This window comes from Dioscorea cayenensis, chromosome 10 (assembly GCF_009730915.1).
Source record: "Dioscorea cayenensis subsp. rotundata cultivar TDr96_F1 chromosome 10, TDr96_F1_v2_PseudoChromosome.rev07_lg8_w22 25.fasta, whole genome shotgun sequence".
Taxonomy (NCBI): Eukaryota; Viridiplantae; Streptophyta; class Magnoliopsida; order Dioscoreales; family Dioscoreaceae; genus Dioscorea; species Dioscorea cayenensis.
In genome coordinates, this window is record NC_052480.1 from 4,251,370 (window position 1) to 4,275,757 (window position 24,388).

Below are 24,388 nucleotides of genomic sequence, written 5' to 3' on the forward strand. Positions count from 1 at the left end.
TTTTTTTGTGCCGATTTAGGATTTTTCTTGTAGTGGGGTAAAACAAATGTATAAGTACTATATTGCCTCCCATAAGTACGTAGTATTCACAACAACACTAGAAAATTATCTATTGTGATTATTTTTCCCCTACATTAGACGGTATAATTTTAGTTTGTGTTATATCATGAACCAATATATATATATATATATATAGTTAATTGTTTGAATTTATAGTTAAGTTTTATGTTTTTTTTTTTTTAAAATTCATATTTTTTATAATTTGGATTTAATTTGGACGATTCCAATTTTTATTGACTAGTATAGATTTGGACTCAAAATTTTGAAAATATGTATGATTGAAAAATATTAATTTTCACATTTGAAACATATTAAATTTATCTATAGATTGAAAACAACTAGATACTCATCCATCCATATGTATAACCTACAAAACCATACATAAAAGGTTTTAGTAATCATCAAATTAATATTTACATATACCTTTAAAAAAATTAAACTAATTTTGTTCGTATTATTTAAATAAAAATTACCATTACCAGAAATAGTTTAAAATTTTAAATAAAATTCTATTTTTATAACATATTTAATAGTATATATGAAGGGTTATATAAGTAAAGAATTCAAATTTTAGAAGATATATATACATGGCATATGGTGGTTTGATTTAGTGCACGAATTTAGGCGAATCTTCAAAAATATCCAACTTTATATCTTTCTATCAATATCTAGATATAGTATATTAACTCTCCTTGTTATTGTTTATCCAAGGTTGATCACCAAGAAGCAAAAGGCATCAACATGTCTCGTCGCCTCATTAAGCAAGTGCAACATGGAAAGTTTTTTAAAAAAACATTGCGAGACAAGATGGAGGAGTTTTTCACAAAGTTTGGAATAAGATGCAACATGGAAGAAGGAAGAAAGAAAAATTGAAAGTCAACTCCGGCAAACGCAATTCTGTTTTTTTGGGGATCCGTGGTTTCTGACTCCCCCAAACAGCCAGCTTCGGGAAGTGAGTCACATGATGTCCCATCCTCCGATGGTGCCAACATAGATTGAGCAACTTTGATCAGTGGTCGTTATTTAGTGTGGTCGTTATTTTTTAAAGTTGTTTGCTGTTTTTATGCAATGCAATCGCCAACTTTAAACAGCTAAGACCATTGACAATGATTCAATAGTCTTAGTTGTTTCTTGTGCTTTTGCTTTTCATTGATTTCTCCTAGACTGTAATGTGAGCTTTTTGCCCATGCTTTGAATCATATTAGTCAGGAATGATTTACTGGGACTTGTTTTATTCAATTGCAGCAGATAATCAAGTGAATGTGGACTTTGAAGGAGCCCTAATTAAGTTTACAGCAAAGATTCATTTATAGAAAAATTCAAGTTACAACTTTTAATATAAGCTTGAGTTTGTTGTTAATTATTTAGAAAATTTCTTGATGTTGTCTAATTGTTTTTTTCTTGGATGTCATGTGTTATTTTTACATTATTTTGATATGTTATCTTTAAATCCAGTAAATTCATTGTATAATTGCACAAAATGAAAACGTGTTTAATGTAATAGATGTAGATCTTGTTGCTAGTGTAGTGCATTACTCTTAATACACACGACAACCTTCAAATAAGTGCTATTTAAATAACTACTATATATTTTCAAAAGCAAATGTTGTAGCATGAATGAATACAACAATTTAAGAACTCAGTAAAATACCAACAGTTAAAATATTAAGTTGAGTAGATGTTGATTTAAATGAACAAAAAACAAAAAATATAATAATAATAATTAAAAATTAAATTAAAACAGTAGAGGAAAAAAAATTGAGAGAAATATGTTATAAAATCCTAAATACCTTGAATAGATAGAGGAGTGGGTAAGCACCTGTACAGATGTGGACGAATATCCGTTTGTGCTAAAGCAAACACACTATACCAAACTGTTACACGGTTAACGGGCCGGGGCGGCTTTTTAAAAACCCTTTTATAAATTCACTGCTAAAATTAAAAATGATGTAGTGACACATGAGTGAGACTCAATGCCGGTGATGAGTCCAAGCTTTAAGATCATGGCAAAAGGCGTGGCCAACGGATGACAATTGAATATTCATGTACTACCACTTATATAAGCTAGGTTATTCTAATGCCATGTCATCTTTACTTGATTCAAATCATCTTGCCTATACAGTGTTCTTTCCCCTTAAATCATCTTGCCTATACAGTGTTCTTTCCCCTTTCTTTGTGACATGGCACATGGCTGATGTGGCACAGAGTTGACGTGTCCAATCCATTTGGGTTGTGAAAAACCCTTAAAAATAATGTAACGTGGTATTTCCGGTTGTCACGTCAATTAAAATCAATATATGGTGACAAAAAGATATAAATTGAAACACAGTAATTAAAATAAAAATTAGTCATATGAAAACATGTCATAACTAGGGACGTAAATGGGGAGGAGAATCTCCGTTCCCCGCAAAGACCCGCCCGATGGGGCGGGGATTCCTCGAGATAACCCCCCCGTGGGGCGGGGAGGGGCGGGGGCAGGGGCGGGGAGGGCATTTCCCGCCCAGCTCCCCATGGCGATCCCCACGGGGATTCCCCGATTTTTAATAATATATATATATATATATATTGAAAATAACTTATATGATTATTTATCTATTTTAAAAAAAATTAATATGAATATAAGATTATAAGGACCACCCAGTAGTCATACCTGGTCAAAGAGGCTAATACCCTCTTTGACCGGGTACGAGTACGGGTATTACCCGTTATTTTTTGAGCGGGTACGGGTTGGGTAAGGGTATGCCCCTACCCTACCAGTACCCTTACCCTTTGAAGCGGGTACAGGTAAAACCCATACCGGCCGTACCCTTACCCTCTCTCTCTCTCTCTCTCTCTCTCTCTCTCTATATATATATATATATATATATATATTTTTTTATTTAACTAAACATTTATCCACAATTTAATAATTTACCCAAAATCTATTTTCATGGTAATTAATTTGAAAATAATACTTTAAGTTTTCTCTTAATATATTATTTTGAATTTTATTTAATTTTTATATTTATGTTTGATAGAGCATAATATTATCAAAATTGAATTTTGGATTATATTAAAAATCATAATTAAATTAAAAATAAATAAATATTATAAAACAAATATAAAAAATAATGTTATAATAATTTATTCTATAAATTATAAGAACATCCTGAAAAATAAGATGTTATTAAGAAATTAATTGGACACATAAATTAATCAATTAATTTACAAACTTATGAGAATTACTTAATTTATAATTGCACTTCGATTCAAAATCTCACTAAACATTTATAAAATTTGAAACTATATAAAATATAAATAATAGAAATATGAAAAAAAATTAAAACAAAAACCAAAATAGTTAAACTTAAGCAATAAAGGTAGAGTTATCGTTGAGTCCTAAATAGATGCTAATGAAAATCAATCAACTTGTTATTTTATAGAAATGAATTTGTTACATATAATTTTTATGGAAATTGCCAGAAAACCCCCTAACTTTGCAATATGCACAAAAACATCCCCTAACTTTGTGTATCTCTAAAAACACCTTCCTTTTAAACTCAATGATTTTCAAACCCCCAAAGGTTGTAACCGGCATTAACTTTGTGTACCCTATCGCTAAACAAGTAATATAATGATAAGAGAGTATCGTCCCACGAGGATTGTGTTTATTAATTACCAAAATCAGTAAACCTAATTCTACTTTACTAATGAGATTGGAGAGATTTAATTTAGAAAATCTAATTCAAGGACTAGAGAAAGATAGTTAGATGAGAAGAAATCAATGTCAAGAGATTCTAGGGTTTCCGAGTTCACCTAGACTAATTCCACCTAGATCATCTAGTTCAATCAATCAATGTTTGTTTCTTATGTTCTCATCAAATTTTCCTAAATTACATATTGACCTTTCTCAAACATCAATAGCATATTCCACTAGATAAGTCAACATCATCTCTGAGATAACTATGAACCTATGGAACTCATTAAGCTCTAGAAATTTATAATGGTGTATACAACCTCGTAAATATCTCTATCTTATGATGATTGTACGATATTTCAACCAAGACCTAATTTAATTATCACCTCTCGATCTCAAATCAAATTACTAATCATGTAATTGGTGATCAAGCAATCACAAGCATTAAGCATAGATTAAAATATCCAACATAGTCTTGAAACAAGCATCAATTAAATTAAACAAAGATGAATCTAGGTTTTCATAGTCTGGCTACATCATAGCCCTAGAAAAAGTATTTAAAACATAATAATTGCAAAGTTCGACATATGAATAAGGTTCATAATCAAATAAATAAAGAAAAACTAAAAACTAAAGCCTAGCAATGCATCCACGTCAAATCTTCGCTTCCAGCCTCTTGATCTCCGAAATTCTCCTCCCTTTTTCGTCTCAACACTAGCCCCTTTTATAACATAAAAATCAGGATAGAGCCTAGGAGCCAAAGACTGTAGCGCCTAGGCGCTATAGTTTCTGTTTTGAACCTCTTAATGTTGTAGCGCCTAGGCGCTAAATTTTCCGTTTTGCTTGTTCCCTCTTTGTTGAAACTTTGCTCTTCTTTCTCCAATTTTGTGCTTTTTACATGTTCTTTCTTCAAATAATTCTCTTTCTTTCCTACAATGCAATAACAATAAGATTAGGAGTAAAATTGGTTCAAAATAATTCAAATTTAATTCATTATGAGTTAAAGAAGGTTTATATATTGAATGTAAATTATACTCATCACTCCTCTGGAGAATCCTCCGCAATCAAGCAAGCAATAAGTGAAACCTTCCTTTTTCTGACTAAATCAAAATACTCGCTTAATTGCTTGCCCGTCATTCTCCGCTGGAGAATACTCCGCATTCAGGCAATTACGCAGGTTTTCCGACGTGAACAGGAAAAGATAGTTTAACTTGTTGTATGATTGCGGCTGATTGATTCTCCAGAAGAGGATGATCATGACACATCCTTTAAGATAGAGTTGATCTTATAAATGTGGTCTGACTGAAGCGAATATCCTGGACACATGAAGAAGAAACTCATCCGAGAAGAAGCAGAGAAGGAGGAGGAGGAGGGCATGTCCAGGGGAAGGGGTCTTCCTTCTCATTTATGTTGTGAAGTCCACAAGCAGATTGACGCTTCAGATTCAAGAAAAAAAATGAAACGCACAAGGGACCGAGCTTGACTAATAACGAGGAAGGGGTCTTCCGATATTTATGTTAAATTTTAGAAAATTTAATGGCGTCATTAATTCTTGTGCACGGGATACCATAAACTTGCCATCTGTGGCCTTGTACAAGGGCCGGTCCTTGATCTTCTGAATTCCAACGACAACACTTCAGATTGATTAAACGAGAAAGGAAGGCATCCCACGCTGTCAGGGTCGCCATGGGGTGGGACCGGAGAGCTCGCAGAATCCGAATTTCTGCCAATACTTTCAGTTTAAACGAAAAAGAATAATATTTTAAGCAGAGACATAAAATGTTTAAATGATAAATTAAAAATTTAAATGTTACATCAAATATTTAAACTTTAAGACAAATATTTAAACAGAGACGAATAAATTAATCAGAGAAGACAATGTTTAAAGGAAACGTAATATATTTAAATAGAGACGTGCATACTTAAACAGTAATTAACTTATACAATTAGATAAACATAAAAGAGAAGAACTTTACAATGAAAGGAACTCGTTTTCAGTAGGATTTGACAATGGCACATCCGCTGGAAGTCAACCTCGTTTTCTATTGGACAAACCGTTTTATATCCATCTGATGTGATAAACTTCACCTTGACATAGGAAACATCGAGACCCCATCGCTCACATTTTTATAAATTGTGTTACTCCCTCCCTCCCGCAGAAATGATCAAAGAGAGAGAGCGACGAAGAAATTCTCACCTTATCAAGAAACCAGCAAATCTCAAATCGAATAAACCAAATGAGAAGAAGAAGAAGAAGAAGATGTGCTCGGCTTTCTAAACTTTGCCTTAAAAAAACAAACATGAAGGAAAAAAAATTGCATAAAGTGCAAAAGATGATGTGATTGGGCAGTTTTTTTCCCACCATTTGCAAGGGCAAAAATGGAAATTCATAAACTTAACCCAGTTGAAGTGACCGGGAGGGGGTAGAAGGGAATTTAAATTAAAACAGGAGGGCTATCCGGGGTGTGCAAAAGTTGGAGGGGCTGTTTAGAAATTTTTAAAATTCATGAATGGTGAACAGTAATTTTCCCTAATTTTTATGTGATTATATGATTTAAGATAAACAAATATGTATCAATTTGTAATTTTGAATTTATGGACATGTGTTTAAACATTGTATTGTAATGGATTATTATTATTATTATTATTATTATTATTATTATTATTATTATTAATGTTATGCCCGTGCTATGCACGGGAGAAATAAACGCAATAGATGATGTTAATAACAGTGTTTGTACAAAAGACATAATCATCCTTGAAACTTAATTTATTCAAGCTTTGGAAAACAATAAACTTAATCTAAATTTTAAAAATTTGTTTATTGGTTTTTCCAATATTGACCCATTGAATGATTCTCCAATTTCTTTTAAAAACTATTTTAAGACCAAATTAGGAGTTTAAAATAAAAAAAATTCCCCCAATCTATTAACATAATTCAAATATGGATTAAAATTGTTGTTTATACAGTAGAGTGAATAATGAATAATGAATATGTTATATATATGTGAGTGTATATATACTAATATATTATTATAGAATATTTAAATCAAATAAGACAAACAATTAGATTATATTACCTTGTTAATTTTTTTGGAGAATGCCTGCAAATAGTTTATGCAATTGCTATTAGCAATGAATTATGATAATCCAATCAGCTACTCCACAGAGTCCCAATTTCTCATCCTGCTTTGGTTTTATTTATTATTAAAGTTTTTTGTTTGTGTTTGATTAGTATTACATTAATCAAAGTTTTGTCAATGTCTTAAAATATCAATAATGCTTTTGAATTACAAATATTTTTGAAGTTACAATTTGCTTTTAAAGTTTTAATACAACATAAAGGATAGTTTGTGTTTGATTAGTATTAAGTAATTCAAAATTTTATCAATTACTTTAAACTATCAATAATTTTTTCATTTACAAATATTTTTGAAATTATAAATTTGGTTTCAAAGTTTAGTTTGATTTAAAAGATTATGAAAGTATAATATCAATTTTTCATATATTGGAAATAATTTTACTATTCATCCACAAATTTACATATATATATATATATATATATATTGATAGTTCTTAGCATAAATTATTCTTTTTTTAATATTTTTCAATGTCAATTAACTAAATGAGAAGATTTTTTTCACTTGGTCGAACTATGGACTCCTCTAATCTCAAATGCATATATATATATATATATATTCCCTTCTTTTTTTTTAACCATCTAGCTAATGCCAAATAGCATATATATATATATATATATGCACTACAACCCTTTAATAGTATATAACTAATTGAATTCATATTTTAATTAATTCATTATATGTAACTATTACATTAATTTTAAAATAATATAATAAATCAAATTATATGCATTGGTAGGTTTATTCAAGCAAAATAAACTTATTTGAAGTGTATATATCTATATATCTATATATAAATGAGTGTGTACATATTCTAATATATTGTTATAGGATATCTAGATGAAATAAGACAACCAATTAGAATATGTTACCTTCACGTATTTTTGGAGAATACCGACAAATAGCTTATGCAATTGCTATTAGCAATGTATTATGATAATCTAACTATTTACTCCAAAAGGCCCCAATATCTCATCTTGCTTTGTTTTTATTTATTATTAAACTTTTTAGTTTGTGTTTGATTAGGATTAGGTAAATCAAAGTTTTGTCACTTTTAAAACTATCAATAATATTTTTGTAATTATAATTTACTTTTAAAGTTTTAGTACAACATTAAAAATATGTTGTGTTTGATTAATATTAAGTAAATCAAAATTTTGTCAATTTCCGAAATTATCTATAATTATTTTCAATTATAAATACTTTTGAAATTATAACTTTGTTTTTTAAAGTTTTAGTATGATTTTAGAGATTTTTAAAGTATTATATGAATTTCATATTTAAAAAAATTTTACTTATTCATCCACAAATTTATAGATTTATATTTATTGATATACATTGATAATACTTAACAAAAATTATTCTTTTGAAAGCCAATTAACTAATAATATAATAATGATAAAATAAGATTTTTTTTCTCTTAGTCAAATAATGAACCCTTCGAATCCCAAAATGTATATATATATAGATAAATATATGATATTTGATATATATATATATATATATATGCAGTACAACCCCTCTAATAGTATATAATTAATTGAATCATATTTCAATTAATTTATTACATGTAATTATTACATTAATTTTAAAATAATATAATAGAATATTCAAGAAAATTAAGTTTTTTTAGTTATCATATATGCTTACTAAGATTTTCCCTATTATACCTATATTTTCAAATATTTAATATTTTATTTTATTCCTCAAAATGAATTAATTTAATTTTATTTCCTACAGATTCCAAGTACAATATATATATTTTTATTATAATTAAATTTTTTTATAGAACTATTGGGAGTTGATTTTTGTTTTCCAATAAAAAAATTAAATATAAACAAACTTTAATTATCCCCACTAAATAAGAAAACTAAATTATTAGTATAATAAATTCATAATCTATTTACACATTTTATGCTTAATGAAACCATTGATATGCATATAAATGGTACATGGTAATATTAATATTCATAACAAATAATATAAATAAACTATATTGCCTTCATTAAAATTAAAAGATAATCATAAATTTAACAGAGTTAAAATAGCATAAAACACAAATAAAGTCATCCTATAAGGGACTCGATTGCTAAAATCATTTATTACAAATTAATTTTTTCTTACTTCAATTTTTTTCATCTTGTTGATCGATTTATAACGGTTTATAACGGTTTTGCCTCATTGTTAGATATAGTTCTGCACATCAATCAAACTTTATTAATTCATAAATTTAATACAAAATTATTATAAAAAAGGTGATATTATAAAAATTACCTTCAGGTCAACAACATCAACATAGTCCTAAAACATTATTTGTTGGAATAAAATCAATTATAAAAATGTTAAATATAAAAATTATTATTTAATAACCAAAACTAATTTACTTTACACAAACCTTATTTTTTTAAAGAAGAGGTTCTAATTCTTCAGCTTCTAGATAAATATTAATCTCATCTACAAAGTCAGCCAACAAAGTACATGAAAGCTTTGTCCCTTGTAAAAACAAAGAAAAAAATACACATTAAAACTTATATACAATAGTATAAGCAAATATGAATATACTCTAACATATAGAAAAACTTCTTGACATAATAAATATGATTATGAGACTATAATGATGCATATAAATATTTTTTAAACAAAAATATATAAGTAAAGCATACTCTAGATCTTGAAGCACACATCCCTGAGATTGCTTATCTTTCCACAAGATTTTTGAATTTTAGAATTATCTTTGCCAACGACTTCTCCTATTACATCTTCAACAAAGTTGCATCATAAAGCAGCATAATAATTACATAAATAATTACATAAATAGTTAAATACTTACCAAATAATTTTTTTTTGTTGAGTTCACGTGAAACCAAAATAATCAAAACCTAAAACATTGCCTTGAAAAATTTTCATCTATAGCATCTATAAATAATAGTTTTATATCAAGAAAAAAACATGAACCATATCAATGGTATTAATTTCCGATTTATCTTGGAAGAATGGAATCTCCCAAAGTCTAACAACCCAAACTTAAACATAATCTCTATATATAGAGAAAATCTCTAATATTTAAATTTAGATAAAATAGGATATTTATTATTATTAATTTTAGAATTTGATATATGATATATGATAAATAATATTATAATCCGATAAATAAAAGACTTTAATTTATCATGATATAAATTAACAAATTTCATATTTAAAATTTTAAAAATCTATTTTAAAAACATTAATTAAATAAGAGAGATAAGTTCTATTATCATGAAAAAAAATCTATTTGTATTTTTAAATTAAATAGTGAGATAATTATAATTATTGAATGTTTAATATTATTGTAATATTTTATTTAGGTTTTTATGAGAGCTTGACACGTCATACTTTTGTCTTCCACTTTAATATATATTAGATTAGATTATTATTTAAATTTAAATTCGGTAATTTGAACAATGGTACGGGTATAGGGTATAGGTTACGGGTACTGGTAAGGGTTTTGACATACCCTATCTGTTGCCATCCCTGTCAATGGTGAACTACACTAACTATATCTATCTAACTTCACCTAAGTCATTCCCCTCAGTATTTGTACCCCTTTGTGCTTCAATTTTATACTCTTGTGTACTCTATGTTTTCTTTTTAATAAAAATATGGTTTATTTACTTTATATAAAAAAAGCCATCTTGATGTGTTATGTAATAGGATTGGCTTGTATCCTATCTATATATTATTTCTAAAATATAAAATGTTGTTGAAGAAAAAATTTAAAAGTGTTAAATTAAAATTTTGTTATATTTAAACATGATATCATATATATATATATATATATATGATATCATGTTTAAATATAACAAAATTTTAATTTAACACTTTTAAATTTTTTGTTGTATATATATATATATATATATGATGTTCATGTGGCAAAACTAAGCATGTGACATGCGACATAACCTACCTTGTTAACATTTAAAAGTGTTATACTATGTGGCTAATAATCAGTGATGAAAATATCAATTTGGACCTTGTTTTTTTCTATCTAAAGAATTAAAACAAATACTCTGTTAATTGGAGGCATCAAAATGAAAAATCAGATATGCGTCAAATCTTTTGGAATTCCAATTTATATTTTAATTAATTTGAGTGCTTCAATTGCCCTTAAATTGTATCTCAAAGTATATTTTCGGTCAAATTTCTTTACCAGTTTCTTTAATTTTTTTTTATATCTATTCTTTTAATCTCTCAACTCTAAGTTATAATATTTTATTATCTTAACTTTTTTAATTAAGAAATCTCAGCCATTTCCAATGACAGTTATAGTTAAATACAACTCAATCAATGATATTGTTGATACATCATCCGTTGACAGAATACCACATCATACCACACTATATGTCACCATGTCAAAAATTCCAAGCAGTAGATATAATAGCTATCGAAAAGGGATTTTTTATTTAAAATAAATTAAGAGACTAAAATATTATAATTTAAAATAAAGGAATTTAAAAGGGTATGTTTGAGCAACATAAAATTGTATTTTCCCCCAGTACCCACTCTAAAATTGATGGAATGATAAGAATGGCATGTCTATTGTATTACACAGTGAAACTAATTAAAACATAATGGTTTAATCAAAGTACAACTTATTTGGTCTTTCTTTTCCCATATTTTATGAAGCAAAATCAATATTTAAATATAACTTATATTAATCCATTCACGTCAGTAATGCAATTAAGTTAAGAAGTCGATGTTCAATGGCAATGGGGTATAGCTAAATTTGCACTTCTTCAAATGACAATTACTGTCAAAAGCCATAAGAATTGAATTGGAGTACAATTTAACTAAAAGTGGTCTATTGATATTTGTGTTCTCATTGGAACCATACGTAATTGGTGAGAGTTTGAATCATGGTTGATTGTACATTTCTGTTGGGAAGAAACGGTGCAATCAGAAGTGTGAGACGGAGTTTCTCTGAAAACATTGCAGTAAGCACGGGCACTGTAGCAACCGTGAACTGATATTGCAGCACTGTAGCATTGTAAGAAAAGTTTTGAAACCAAACTCTATCCCAAGAAAATTACGGTTTGAAGCACGACTGTGAACTAGGACTGTACCATTGATATTGTAGCTTTGACACTGCGAAAATTGTACTGTAACCCTAACAATGCAACACTTTTATTGTAGCACAAGAAGAAAAAGTTCTGAAACTAAATTATCCCGAGATAATCACGGCATGAAGCAGCCTTGTGTTCCCTTTCCTATAGCACATGCACTGTAGCATGTGCACTATAACATTGGAAGAAAATTCAGGTTTTCGAATAAACATGATTACTGTAGCAACCGTGCTTCCTCTGAATTTTCTGGATCTTCTTGCGCTTCCCCACTTTGAGTACAAACTTGTATCTAATCAATACAATAAAATTATCAAATAATAACAAGACTCAAAGACACTCGATTTAGCATGAAAAACCCTTTCAATCAAGGGATGAAAAAACCACATGACCCTAAAACCACTTAACAATCCTTTTCACTATATTAACAAAGAATTACAAGTAATTCTCCCCAAAATATCCTGCCTAGTGGCATTTTCATCCAAAATGTCAGCCACATTCAAATGCTCAACCAGAATATCCATATTAATAAATGTAGGCCACGGGTCAAGGAGAAAATTGGTGGAATCAGGACTGCACTCCTTGAAACATAAATAAGGCTTCAATTGATCTGCACTATTTCTGAGCTATTGGAAAAACCAAGACATTTTCTTAGGTTTATTAGGATCCCACACATTGAAATTTCCATATTTCAAATGGAGAATATGAATCCACAACTTATCCTCATCATTAAGAAAAGCAAACAAGTTCTTAGCCATAAGAGAAATCTCAACATAATGTATGAGTTTATCAATTGCAGGAATATGCATGAGTGTTGGGGGGGCTGGCAGTTGCTTTGGCAAATCCCGGCAACCCCTCATGTGAAAATTTTCTTGTGGAGAATGTTTCATGGAAGAACTCCTACCTATAAGTACTTGTATCACTTAAACATTGGTCCCCAATTGATGTGCCCTGTTTGTAACCTGGAGGAGGAGACTTTAGACCATATTATTTGGAGGTGCAGGGTCAGCTGGAATGGTTGAAAATTAGTGGAGAGAGCTATGAATATTAGGATAAATGGAAATCCAGTTTTTGTTGATGGATCGTGGATTGAAATGAAGTGGCATCCTCGGAGAAATGATAGATTAATCAAGGGTTTAATTGCAACTTGTATCTGGCGATTGTGGAGGGCCAGATGCGATAAAGTCTTCAACTTAAAATCTATGGCAGTGGGTATAGTTTTTCAACAAGCCCAGCAGAATGCTAACGATTCTGCAAGAAGATCCACTGTGAACTTCAAGGAAGAAACTCTAAACTCATCCCATCCTTACAATACAGTGTTTACTGATGTTTCTTGGATTAATGGAGATATTTCTTGTGGATTAGGTTTTGCGCTGGTGATGGATGGTAACAGAGTCATTCTTGCTGGTGTTGTGGACAAGGTAAAGGAGTCGAGCCTCACTGTTGAAATTACTGCTGCTTTGGATTGCTACAGAACCAAACAGTTGAAGCCTGATCGCATTGTTTGTGATTGTTAAGCTGCGGTTCAGAGTATCACTATGACAGATCCTTGTTGCAGTTGGAGACTTACGAAGGAAATCAACCACGTCAAAAGAGCTTATGCGGCGCTATCTACAGGCTTCTCTGGAACATATTAACAGGGAATACAACGAGTTTGATGACGCTTTGGCTAATTTCTGAAGACAAAACACGGGGATGATATTGTTTCATTGTGGGAGTGAGATTCTTGATTGGCTGATGGAGGATGTTGTCTTGGCGGGCCTTTCCTTTGATTTGTTTTAATTAGCTAGCTTTGTTCTAGCTCTTTTGTAAAAAAAAAAACGAAAAGAAAAAGAAAAAAAAGAATTATAAGAGTTCTCTCTAGTTCACTAGAAGATTACAAGCCCTATGGCCAATAGCATTCACACTAAGAGAGTATTCAATGATACAAACATCATCATCATCATCATCATCATGGATAACAAACAGTCAATTAATGATCAAAGGAAAGATCAAACCTAACCAATAGGTAGAGTTACTTGCAAGGGTTCTCCACCCAGAATTTAAGTGAGATCCTGTATAGAATCACAGTCCAATCTTTTTGCCCTAACTCACACATTTCCTTCTTTTTCACTTGATTTTTTTACTGATGGTTTCTGTTAGTTCCGCCGGTGTGGTTTGTGGGTTTAGAGAACACTCATAGAAATCTCATACAAACCAAATAAAAGGACACACACAAAATTAGTTACCCAGTTCGGCGTCAACTTGCCTACGTTTGGGGGGAAAAGCCCGGAGATAAACAATCTACTAAAAAAGGTGAAAACACTCACAAATAAAGGTCACTACCCTCTCTAGATTGTATAGTGCCCACATTATCTCTCGTTCATATGTAACACCCAATCTCAGAGCAAGGTAGCTTATATAGACGCCTCAACGTCCCAAATATAGTCCATACCTCTTTTAGAATCTCCGTGGCTACTAACTTTAGAACCTTCCAAAATTAGCTGTTGCAACTCCTTTTGTACCACAACTTACAACATGGTCTTGATGGTTACCTTGATTGAGTTTTGATTACGTTGCGAAACGACCTCAAGACCCATCAACCTCCCGGTAATGTTTAGTCCGAGTCGATGCAACCAGATCTCCCAATCCTGACTACTGCCAACTAACCTACCTCCTTAGTTCCTCACCACATAGTCTCCTCGCAAGGGGCGCACGTCTTGCTGTGTCTTCACGAAACTTTCCAAACTTAATCTTCAATTCATCCAAGTTTGGCCTTCAAATCTTGCCAAGAATAGATCTTCAATCAATCATGCCAATCATACCAACAATAGGTATCTCTCCAATTTGGCATGTCTCTAATCATACCCTTAATAATCTTCAATCATACTTATTAAGGTTCTTCAAATCATACATTCAATAGCCTTCAATCACACCATTGATAGATATTTCTTCAATTAAGCTCCATCTATATTTAGTCTCCAATCAAATCTCTCTAAATATAGCTTTGATATAATCTTGCTTTCAAGTTATAACACATACCAAAAATTGCTTCATCAAGATCTCTCAAGATATTTGCCACCAAGCCAAGACTTCTTACCATGTTATCATTTATGCAATGTCACATTGTCTTGGTGTCAAATCATGCCAATTAAAGTGCATTTGCACTAACAGTTTCCTTTCACCTTCTCTTACACAAAAGATGTAATGCACAATATGAATTAATTCATCCTTCTCAACATAGCTTCTTTTTTTTTGAAGATGGGTCCCATTTGTTGGTTAAGCCCCACTAAATGAATGGAGGCTGACTCAACAATTTCTAAAAGTGTGAGTTGTGGTTGTATGTGGGTGGTCGCAATGCCCATGTGTGTGTGAGCCCTGTCTCCATTTGCTCTAACGGGGTTTGTATATACCTATGTCTTTCTTAACGGCCTAACGACCTAACCGCTCATCTTGACAAAAAAACTATAAATAAAAAAATAATAATAATAATTATCCAAATACATTAAAGTAAAAGAACAAATACAAATAGTAAGCAATGCAACATAAATACACAGACACCCACCTCAAGTGTGTGTTAGACATCTTTACAACCAGCGAAAATCTTTTGCAGGGTGACATTTTTTTTTTCAGCTTTAACTAGCATTTGTCACTCATATGAGTGAAATTATATAAATAGATGATTTGCACTAGTTTCTCTTTCTTTTGGTTTTATGCTGAGCATGTTCATTACTTCTGTTAATGAATGATAAATAATGCAAACCATTGAAGTATTCAACTATACTATGTTCATGTTTAAAGATTTTTATGCCCTCATTGTCACATCCATGGCTTGTAAAACATCAATCACTGACTTAATTATCATTCCTTTGGGAAGGTATGTAGACGGTAGACAATTGACTTGGTTTCCATTGAAGAAGATTCAACCAACCTTATCTTCGTTATTACTATGAAATTTATTCAGGGCACATGACAACTTGTATGCTTAGGTAACTAGTGTCAAATTTATTTAAGGCACAAGGGAACTTGTCTGCTTAGGTAAGTAAAATCATAGAAGAGCAAGATGGTATTTTCTTGATTCAAAATATGTGGAGTTCCACTGGACAACTTGTTGCTGTTTCTTGAATGGTTGAAATCAAGTTGCTAAGTCATTCTTTTTCCTATGCAACCAAGTCAAATTGTTACTGACTAAGCAAGACACCTGGTCCTTCTGGTAATCTACACTTTGTAATTCATGGAAGATATATGTCATTTTGAAATTCTCTTATCTGAATTCAATCGAACATTCACTTCCCATTGGTGCCATTTGGCATTTGGGACAAATGACTCAGAAATGCAGGATTTTCCTTCTGTTCATTGTCTTTCAAGTTGTGATGGTTGTAGCAAATACAGTATCTGAGGAAGGTTAGTTTGCTGAATTTGAATTGAAGAAAGTCATTTCATGCTTTCTAATAAAAAAATATTTGCTTTTTATTTTATTTATTTATTTATTTTTGACTTAGCTGCTGCTCTTAAAGCCGTCGCCGATGGATTTCAGAACAAACCCGGGAGCTGGAATGGTTTTGATCCTTGTGGCAGTGTTTGGCTTGGAGTCAACTGCACTAATTATCATATCACAAGCATGTTAGAACCTTGAAACTTATATCTCAACATAGTCTTGTTAATGTTGTTAACTCAATCTTTCTATTTTTTTTAAAACTATGTATTACCAGAATATTGCCAAGTGCTGGAGTTACAGGAACTCTAGCTGGAGACATTGGAAATCTACCTGAACTGCTATTTTTGTGAGTGTTTTTCCTTTACTTGCAAATCGAATTTACGATTAAGAATTTATCTTAGATTTTCCCAACCCATGCAGAGATCTTTCTTACAATCCTGACTTGGGTGGATCTCTTCCTGCTTCAATTGGCAAACTACAGAAACTGAAAAACTTGTAAGTGTTTGCCATCTTTGCTTTCTTGTTTTTCGATTTCTTTTATGATTTTTTAACTTTGTTGTATTCATTTTTCTTCTTCTTCAAGAATCCTTCTTGGTTGTGGTTTTTCTGGTCAAATTCCACCAGAACTCGGGAATTTACAATGCCTAACTATTCTGTAACATCAACATCTTTCACTTTGATTCTTTTGCTATATTGATAAAACTTTGAGTATATAACACTGTGCTCCTTGAATTACTTCTGCAGAGCTCTGAATGCTAACAAACTCCGCGGGCAGATACCTCCTGCTCTCGGTAATCTATCAAGTCTTTATTTGTTTGATATCACAGGAAATGAGATTTCTGGGAGTATTCCCATCTCTGATGGCATTAATCCCGGTCTCGATATGCTAAGAAGAACCGAGCATTTGTAAGCAGACATATTATTGCCAAACTCAGAAATGGTCTCTATAATGTTCTTTCTCCTTCCAAACTAAAGGAACTTTTGTTTTTGTGATTTACAGCCATTTTGGCAGTAACAATTTATCCGGCAACATTCCTCCAAAATTATTCCACTCCGGCATGGCTATCGAGCATTTGTAAGCTCCATATATCAAAGCTAAATTATTATACTTAGCTTTAACATCTTCAACATGCACCAGGATTTTTGACAACAATAACTTCACCGGAAGCATTCCTTCAACAATAAACCTAGTGCCATCATTAGAAGCTCTGTAAGTTTATCTAAAGAGAAATTAACAAATGTAATTCATTGAGATTTACTACTTGAAACATTCTGACAGGCGTCTTGACGGAAATAAATTGACCGGGCTTGTACCTTCCACTCTCAACAGACTTACTAGCATGAAACAACTGTGAGAAGAAAATTTTTTTGTCAAAAACTCTATAAAGTTCTCCTAAATAATATATGATCAATGCTCACTGTTTTCATTTCAGGTACTTATCGAATAATCTGTTAACTGGGCCCTTGCCAAACTTAACTGGAATGAATGCACTCTCTTATGTGTAGGTGCTGGATTTTCAGTGATGTCTGAATCACTTTGCTGTTTTATTTTATTTAATTTTTATTTAATTTAAATAATCTGTTGTTTGCTTTCAGAGACTTGAGTAACAATTCTTTTGATGGATCAGATGTGCCTCCATGGTTTTCAAGCTTGCCATCTTTGACAACATTGTACATCAGTCTCTCTTTCTCTGCATTATTCATTCTACTTAATAATTCTTAGATGCATACATTTAAACTGCAGATTACTCGAAAAATCACATGTTCAAGGCCAAATACCAGCAGGACTATTCAGCTTTTCACCATTACAGATTGTGTAAGTCTCGTGCTTCTTCAAATGTTCATTTATCTAACTAGTCTCATATTAATTAACTATGATGAAAACAGGGGGCTGAAAAATAACCTATTCAATGGTACTCTGGTGATTGATGCAGACTACAGCACTCAGCTCCAACTAGTGGATTTACAGAACAATGACATCTCAGATTTCCATAATGATGGTAACTACAAAAATGTTATTCTGTAAGTACCATGATACTTGTATCCATTACATGCATTGAGTCACAAGCACCGTAGTTTTAATTGCTGTTTCTAATTACTTCAGTAACACTTGCAGACTCACAGACAATCCAGTTTGTGGTCAAGGATCGAACGAAAAGTACTGTGCGGTTCCAACACAAAACAGTGCTCCATATTCAACACCTGATAGTTGCATTGGCATTGAGTGTCCTTCAGAACAAGCTCTCAGTCCTAACTGTTTCTGCTCATACCCATATGAAGGCACTCTATACTTCAGGCTTCTCACTGTCTCTAATTTACAGAATAAAACATACTATCAGGATCTTGAGAAACATCTACTTACCATGTTCCAAGATGGAAAGGTTCCTGTGGACTCAGTTGCCATTCGTGATCCTATTATCGATGCTACTCACTATTTGGAGATCAGTGTTGAAGTATTTCCTTCGAGAAAGGTGAAGTTTGATCAAGGAGATATTGTCGTGATAGCTAGTTTTTTCAGTAATCAAATCTTGGAGGCTTCCTACTATTTCGGACTTTATTATTTCATCCCAAAGCCATACATTCCTATTCTGGGTAAATTCTAGTCAATATGGTAGTATTTCTTTCATCAGGTTTCAGATATTTGTTTAACTTTGTCTGCGTGACCTCATTTAGGTGGAGGATCAAGTTCAAAATCAAGCAATACAGCAGCAATTGCAGGAGCTTCAATTGGCGGAGTTGTTGCGCTACTTGTGGTTATCAGTTTAGTCATTTCTGTGATGATGCAAAAGAAGAAAAAGGCAAAAAAGAAAATGGAACACGGTTCTCCATTTGGTAAGATATGGAGTGTTTTCTTTTTCTAGTCACTAGTTTTTTTACTTGTTCATCAGCTGATGCTTTTCTTATAGGATCTTGGGACCCTTCTAAGAGTGGTGAAAGTGCGCCACAACTGAAAGGAGCTAGATGGTTTTCTTTTGAAGAATTAAAGAAATGCACAGACAACTTCTCCGAATCAAACCACATTGGCTCTGGTGGTTATGGAAAGGTGATTATGGTTTCTTTTCTGTCTTTGAAATACTTGCTACTGCATATGTCTTTGTAACATCAATCTAATTCGTATTCTCTATTTTTAATAAAATTGAGAGGTTTATAGTTTCCGATAACATATGAAAACTATGATATATAAAAAATTACAAATCAACGTTATATATCCTATATCTGTGAAATTAAATCCTTCTAAATGGAGCAGAATTCTTAAATAATAATCCCTTTTTAACAGTTTCCTTTTGCAATTGTTGCAGGTGTACAAAGGAACACTACCTGATGGACAAATGGTTGCAGTAAAAAGATCTCAAGAGAATTCATTGCAAGGTGGGCATGAATTCAAAACTGAGATTGAGTTGCTAACAAGAGTACATCATAAGAATCTCGTCAATCTTGTTGGCTTTTGCTTCGACCAAGGCGAACAAATGTTGGTTTATGAGTATCTGCCTAATGGTACTCTGAAAGAAAGCCTCTCGGGGATGTCGGTAATTCGTTTAGATTGGAAAAAGAGACTATGGATTGCACTTGATGCAGCAAGAGGTCTCTCCTATCTGCATTATCTTGCTGATCCTCCCATTGTTCACAGAGATATAAAATCAAACAACATATTGTTAGACAGTCACTTACATGCCAAAAGTCGCCGATTTCGGTCTCTCCAAACCAATGGCTGATGACAGAAAGGGCCATGTCACCACTCAAGTCAAAGGAACAATGGTGAGATCTTAAACCGAAATTAACTATAATAAGTTTATTTTGTTAAGATGTTATTTTATGTATTTGCATTATATATTACTTTTAAACTGTATTCTATAATAATGTTTTTATCAGATATTAGTTCAAACTAGTGTTAACTCTGCAGTCATCATCTTCTTCTGTTTTGTTTCATTTTTTCCTTTTCCAATCTATAAAATTGATGCTTTGAACTCGCGATCTGAGTTGGAAGGGAAATGAAATACCACCTTTGCTATTGCAGGGATGGTACATTAATTAATTCTCAAACATCGTTTGTTTGTAATTCGTTTTCAATATTTGCAGGGATACTTAGACCCGGAATACTACATGACGCAACTATTAACCGAAAAGAGCGATGTCTACAGCTTCGGTGTATTACTGCTTGAGCTAATAACTGCAAGAAAGCCGATAGAGAGAAACAAATACATTGTGAGAGAAGTAAAAGCAGCCATTGACAGGAAGAAGGAACTGTATGGCCTTGGGCAACTTGTTGATTCAACAATTGGATTGTCCAATACATTGGCTGGATTCAACAGGTTTGTGGACTTAGCTTTGATGTGTGTGGAGGAATCAGGAACAGACAGGCCTACAATGAGTGAGGTGGTCAAGCAGATTGAAAGTATCATGCAGCTTGCAGGCATTAATCCTAATCCTGAATCAGCATCAACTTCGGCCAGTTACGATGATTCTTCGCGAGGCCATTTGTACGGCAATGAAGCTCTTGTGAATTACAGTGGTGCCATACATTCACCAAGGTCTGACACCAAGTGAATTTGGATGTTTTTTTTAAGTGTGTTTTTCATCCATGGTTAGTTCCATGTCTTTGTTTTGGTTTATTTGTGTTTGCATGTAATTTATAAGTCTTTGGTTGCTGTAAAAATTCTGGATAAGTTTGGGTTAATCAGTTTGGGATTAAATCATTCATTGATCATGTAAATTATTTTATTTTATTTTATTTTATTTTATTTTTTTAATTTTTGATAATATGGACCGACAAGTATAGAAGTGCACCATTTATAATAATTGATTGACTCCTAAGGACTTATTAACACGGGGATAGGCACGACATGGGTAATGAAAGCTTATCACATATACACTTCAAAAAATTACAGGCATTGTACTAAGCTAATAAGTACTCCCCTACCATGTAATTTTAAAGTGGAGGAATATAACTCCTCCCTCATGTCACATAGGATTTATTAAGCTCATTTGAATTGTAATATACACAGTACCTAAGCCCAATTACGGTTGATGAAGCTAGGGATTTGTTTTTATTATCTTTTTATATTTTAAATTAAATTATTGCATAAATATATATAGGGATAAAAATGATTTTTTTTAAAAAGTAGATAAACCACTTCAAGCAAAATAAAAGAAATATAACAAACCTCCACTAACTAAGAGTGAAGGACAAAGCGAACAACAATATCAATAAAAACCTGTATCCACTAGATGTGGCACAACATGGTGATAAAAATGTGTTATACATAAAGTATTTATCTTAATATTTAAAATCGCATAAGAATTTTATTTGATACACATTTTTTTTTTTTGAATAATAGACGACAAGCGCCTTTTTATATGAATATAAACAGTACTAAAAAGTATTGAAACCCGGATATACAGTATATGTACAATATGAGAATAGTATAAGAATCCTGGGTGAACAGTATATGAACAGTATGGTGAACAGTACTATCGGGGAGGGATTTGAACCCATGACCTTCCTCTTATACTTTGGTGTCATACCAATGCTTGACGATACACATTTTTTTTAAACAAAATAGATAAATCATATTAAAAAAATAATCATAAACGAAGAGTTTAAAATTGTCACTATCCCTTGGGTTATTTGTGGTGACTTCAACACCTTGTTTTCCTTAGAAGATAAAAATAATAGTAATTATATTTCTAGAGATATCTCGGCCTCTCAAAACCTGCTAAGTGAACTTGACCTTATTGATCCCCCTCTATGTGGGAGAAAATTCACTTGGACCAACGGTCAATCTAATCCTATCTGGGTCCGCCTTGACCGCTTTCTTTACTCCCACAACTGGATCTCGTTATTCCCCAGATCTTCTCAATTTGTTCTTCCTAGATTTGGCTCGGACCATTCCCCCATCTGCCTTGATTTTGGCGATCATCTTTTGCGACCACGATTTTTTAAGTTTGAGAAATTTTTGGTACACCGATTCCCGACTTTGTTTCCCTTTATACAAGATCGGTGGATGGAAACTTCTCCCATCTGGGCCGTGGTGCCTTCATTTTATCCAAAAAAACCGGCTCATCTCGAAATCCAAACTTCGACTCGGTCCAAGAACACCTTCGGAGCCTCTAAGCTTCTTAAAACTAGTCTACTCTCTGAATTAAACTCTATTGACATCATTGGTGAAAGTAGACCTCTCACCCGAGGATGAATCCTCTCGCCTCCCAAACCGATCCGAGCTTTTACAATATCTTAAATCAAGAGGGAAATCTCATCGGAAGCAACGTTCCAGAATTACTTGGCTTAAAGAAGGAGACTCGAATACTAAATTTTTTCACCATGTCGCTAATGGCAGGAGAAATCAAAACCATATCTCTCACATCTCTTATAATGATCAATGGATTGTTGGAAATGAGCAAATAGGTAAGACTTTCACCGATCATTTTCACTCTCTCTTTGGTACTCCTCATCCAAATAGATTCCTTCTTGACTGGCATTTCCTCTTTGACTACAAAGAAAGAGTTGACCTTTCCCAGTTTGAATCGCCATTCACTCTTGCAGAAATTAAACAAGCTGTTTTTGACCTTAACCCCGACAAAGCTCCTGGTCCTGATGGTTTCCCTTTACTTTTCTTTCAAAAACACTGGACCATCCTTCAGGACTCAATTGTTAAATTATGCGATGACTTTTTTTCGGGCTCTATTAATCTCGAGCGCATTAACTGGATCAATATTGCTCTGATTGCTAAATCCAACACGCCAGGAGATGTTGCTGATTATAGACCCATCAGTCTTATCAACTCCACCCCAGAAAATCATCTCTAAGATTCTTGCTAATCGGCTTAGCTATCGTAATCAATATTTTTGGTGGATGATTCTCAATCTGGCTTTATTAAAGGAAGATGTATTGCAGAAAACATTGTAGATGCCCAAGAAGTTATCTTCAACTTGCAAAAACGGAAAATCCTGGGTTATGCCTTCAAAGTGGACTTCGCGAAAGCCTTTGACTCCCTAGATTGGAACTTTCTTCTTGATGTCCTTGCTGCTAGAGGATTTGGACCTAAGTGGCTTTCTTGGATTCATACTATTCTCAATACTGCCAAGATTCAGCTCCTCATTAATGGAACTACTCAGGGCTACATCAGATGCAAAAGAGGCCTAAGACAAGGTGATCCGCTTTCCCCTTTGCTCTTTGCTATTGCTGCTGATGCTCTAAGCGCAATGTTCACTCATGCTCTCAGATCCAAAGTCCTTGTGGGAGTTCCTTTGAATCAATCGATTAACATTTGTCACTTTCAATATGCTGATGATCTCTTAATCTTCTCTGCTGGTGGTCAAGAAGACCTACAAATCATTAAACTAATTCTTTATCTTTTTGAGGGTTCTTCTGGACTTTCCATGAATTATTCAAAAAGTTGCTTATACTCCACAAATTATGGATTTCAACCGCATCACTCTTCCGCCATAATCCTAAACTGCTCAAGAGATTGCCTTCCAATCACCTATTTAGGGATTCCTCTCTCTGGTCGAAGACCGAGACGTATTGACTGGGCAAAGCTCACTAGTATGGTACGCGCCAGACTCACTTCCTGGAAAGCAAATTACTTATCACTTGGTGGACGCTTAACCCTCGTGAATTCTGTCCTTTCCACCATTCCTGTATACTGGATGTCAGTTTTCAAACTTCCTACTTGGGTGATCAAAGAAATTGATAATATCAGAAGAGACTTCCTTTGGAAAGGACCTGATCTGAGTCCCAAAGGAATCAGATTGATCGCCTGGAACAGGATAACTAGACCACGCAACATGGGAGGTTGGGGAATCCTCAACCTTCAGGAATTTAATAAAGCTCTACTTGGAAAATGGTGGTGGAAATTATCCTGTAACCCAAACTGTGGTTGGGCTAAAATCATTCAATCTAACTATTCTTTCAATGTTGCAAATGGGCTCTTGTACCACAATCCACCTAGAAATAAATCCTTCTTTTTGGGGCGGGAGTGATCTCCACTTTACCACC

The 24,388-nt window shown here is 32.6% G+C and overlaps 1 protein-coding gene across 1 annotated transcript; it reads left to right on the top strand.

The window, feature by feature from the left end:
* Positions 1-16,245: 16,245 nt before the first annotated feature.
* Positions 16,246-21,051, top strand: LOC120270152 (probable leucine-rich repeat receptor-like protein kinase At5g49770). The gene is given in 19 exon segments (XM_039277174.1): positions 16,246-16,358; positions 16,457-16,577; positions 16,667-16,738; positions 16,813-16,887; positions 16,976-17,047; positions 17,137-17,298; positions 17,393-17,467; positions 17,531-17,602; positions 17,672-17,743; positions 17,826-17,894; positions 17,989-18,063; positions 18,137-18,208; positions 18,280-18,414; positions 18,509-18,984; positions 19,066-19,224; positions 19,299-19,435; positions 19,692-20,066; positions 20,068-20,148; positions 20,470-21,051. Coding segments are annotated over 19 exon segments (2,850 nt in total). The 5' UTR covers positions 16,246-16,276; the 3' UTR covers positions 20,938-21,051.
* The last annotated feature ends 3,337 nt before the right edge of the window (positions 21,052-24,388 follow it).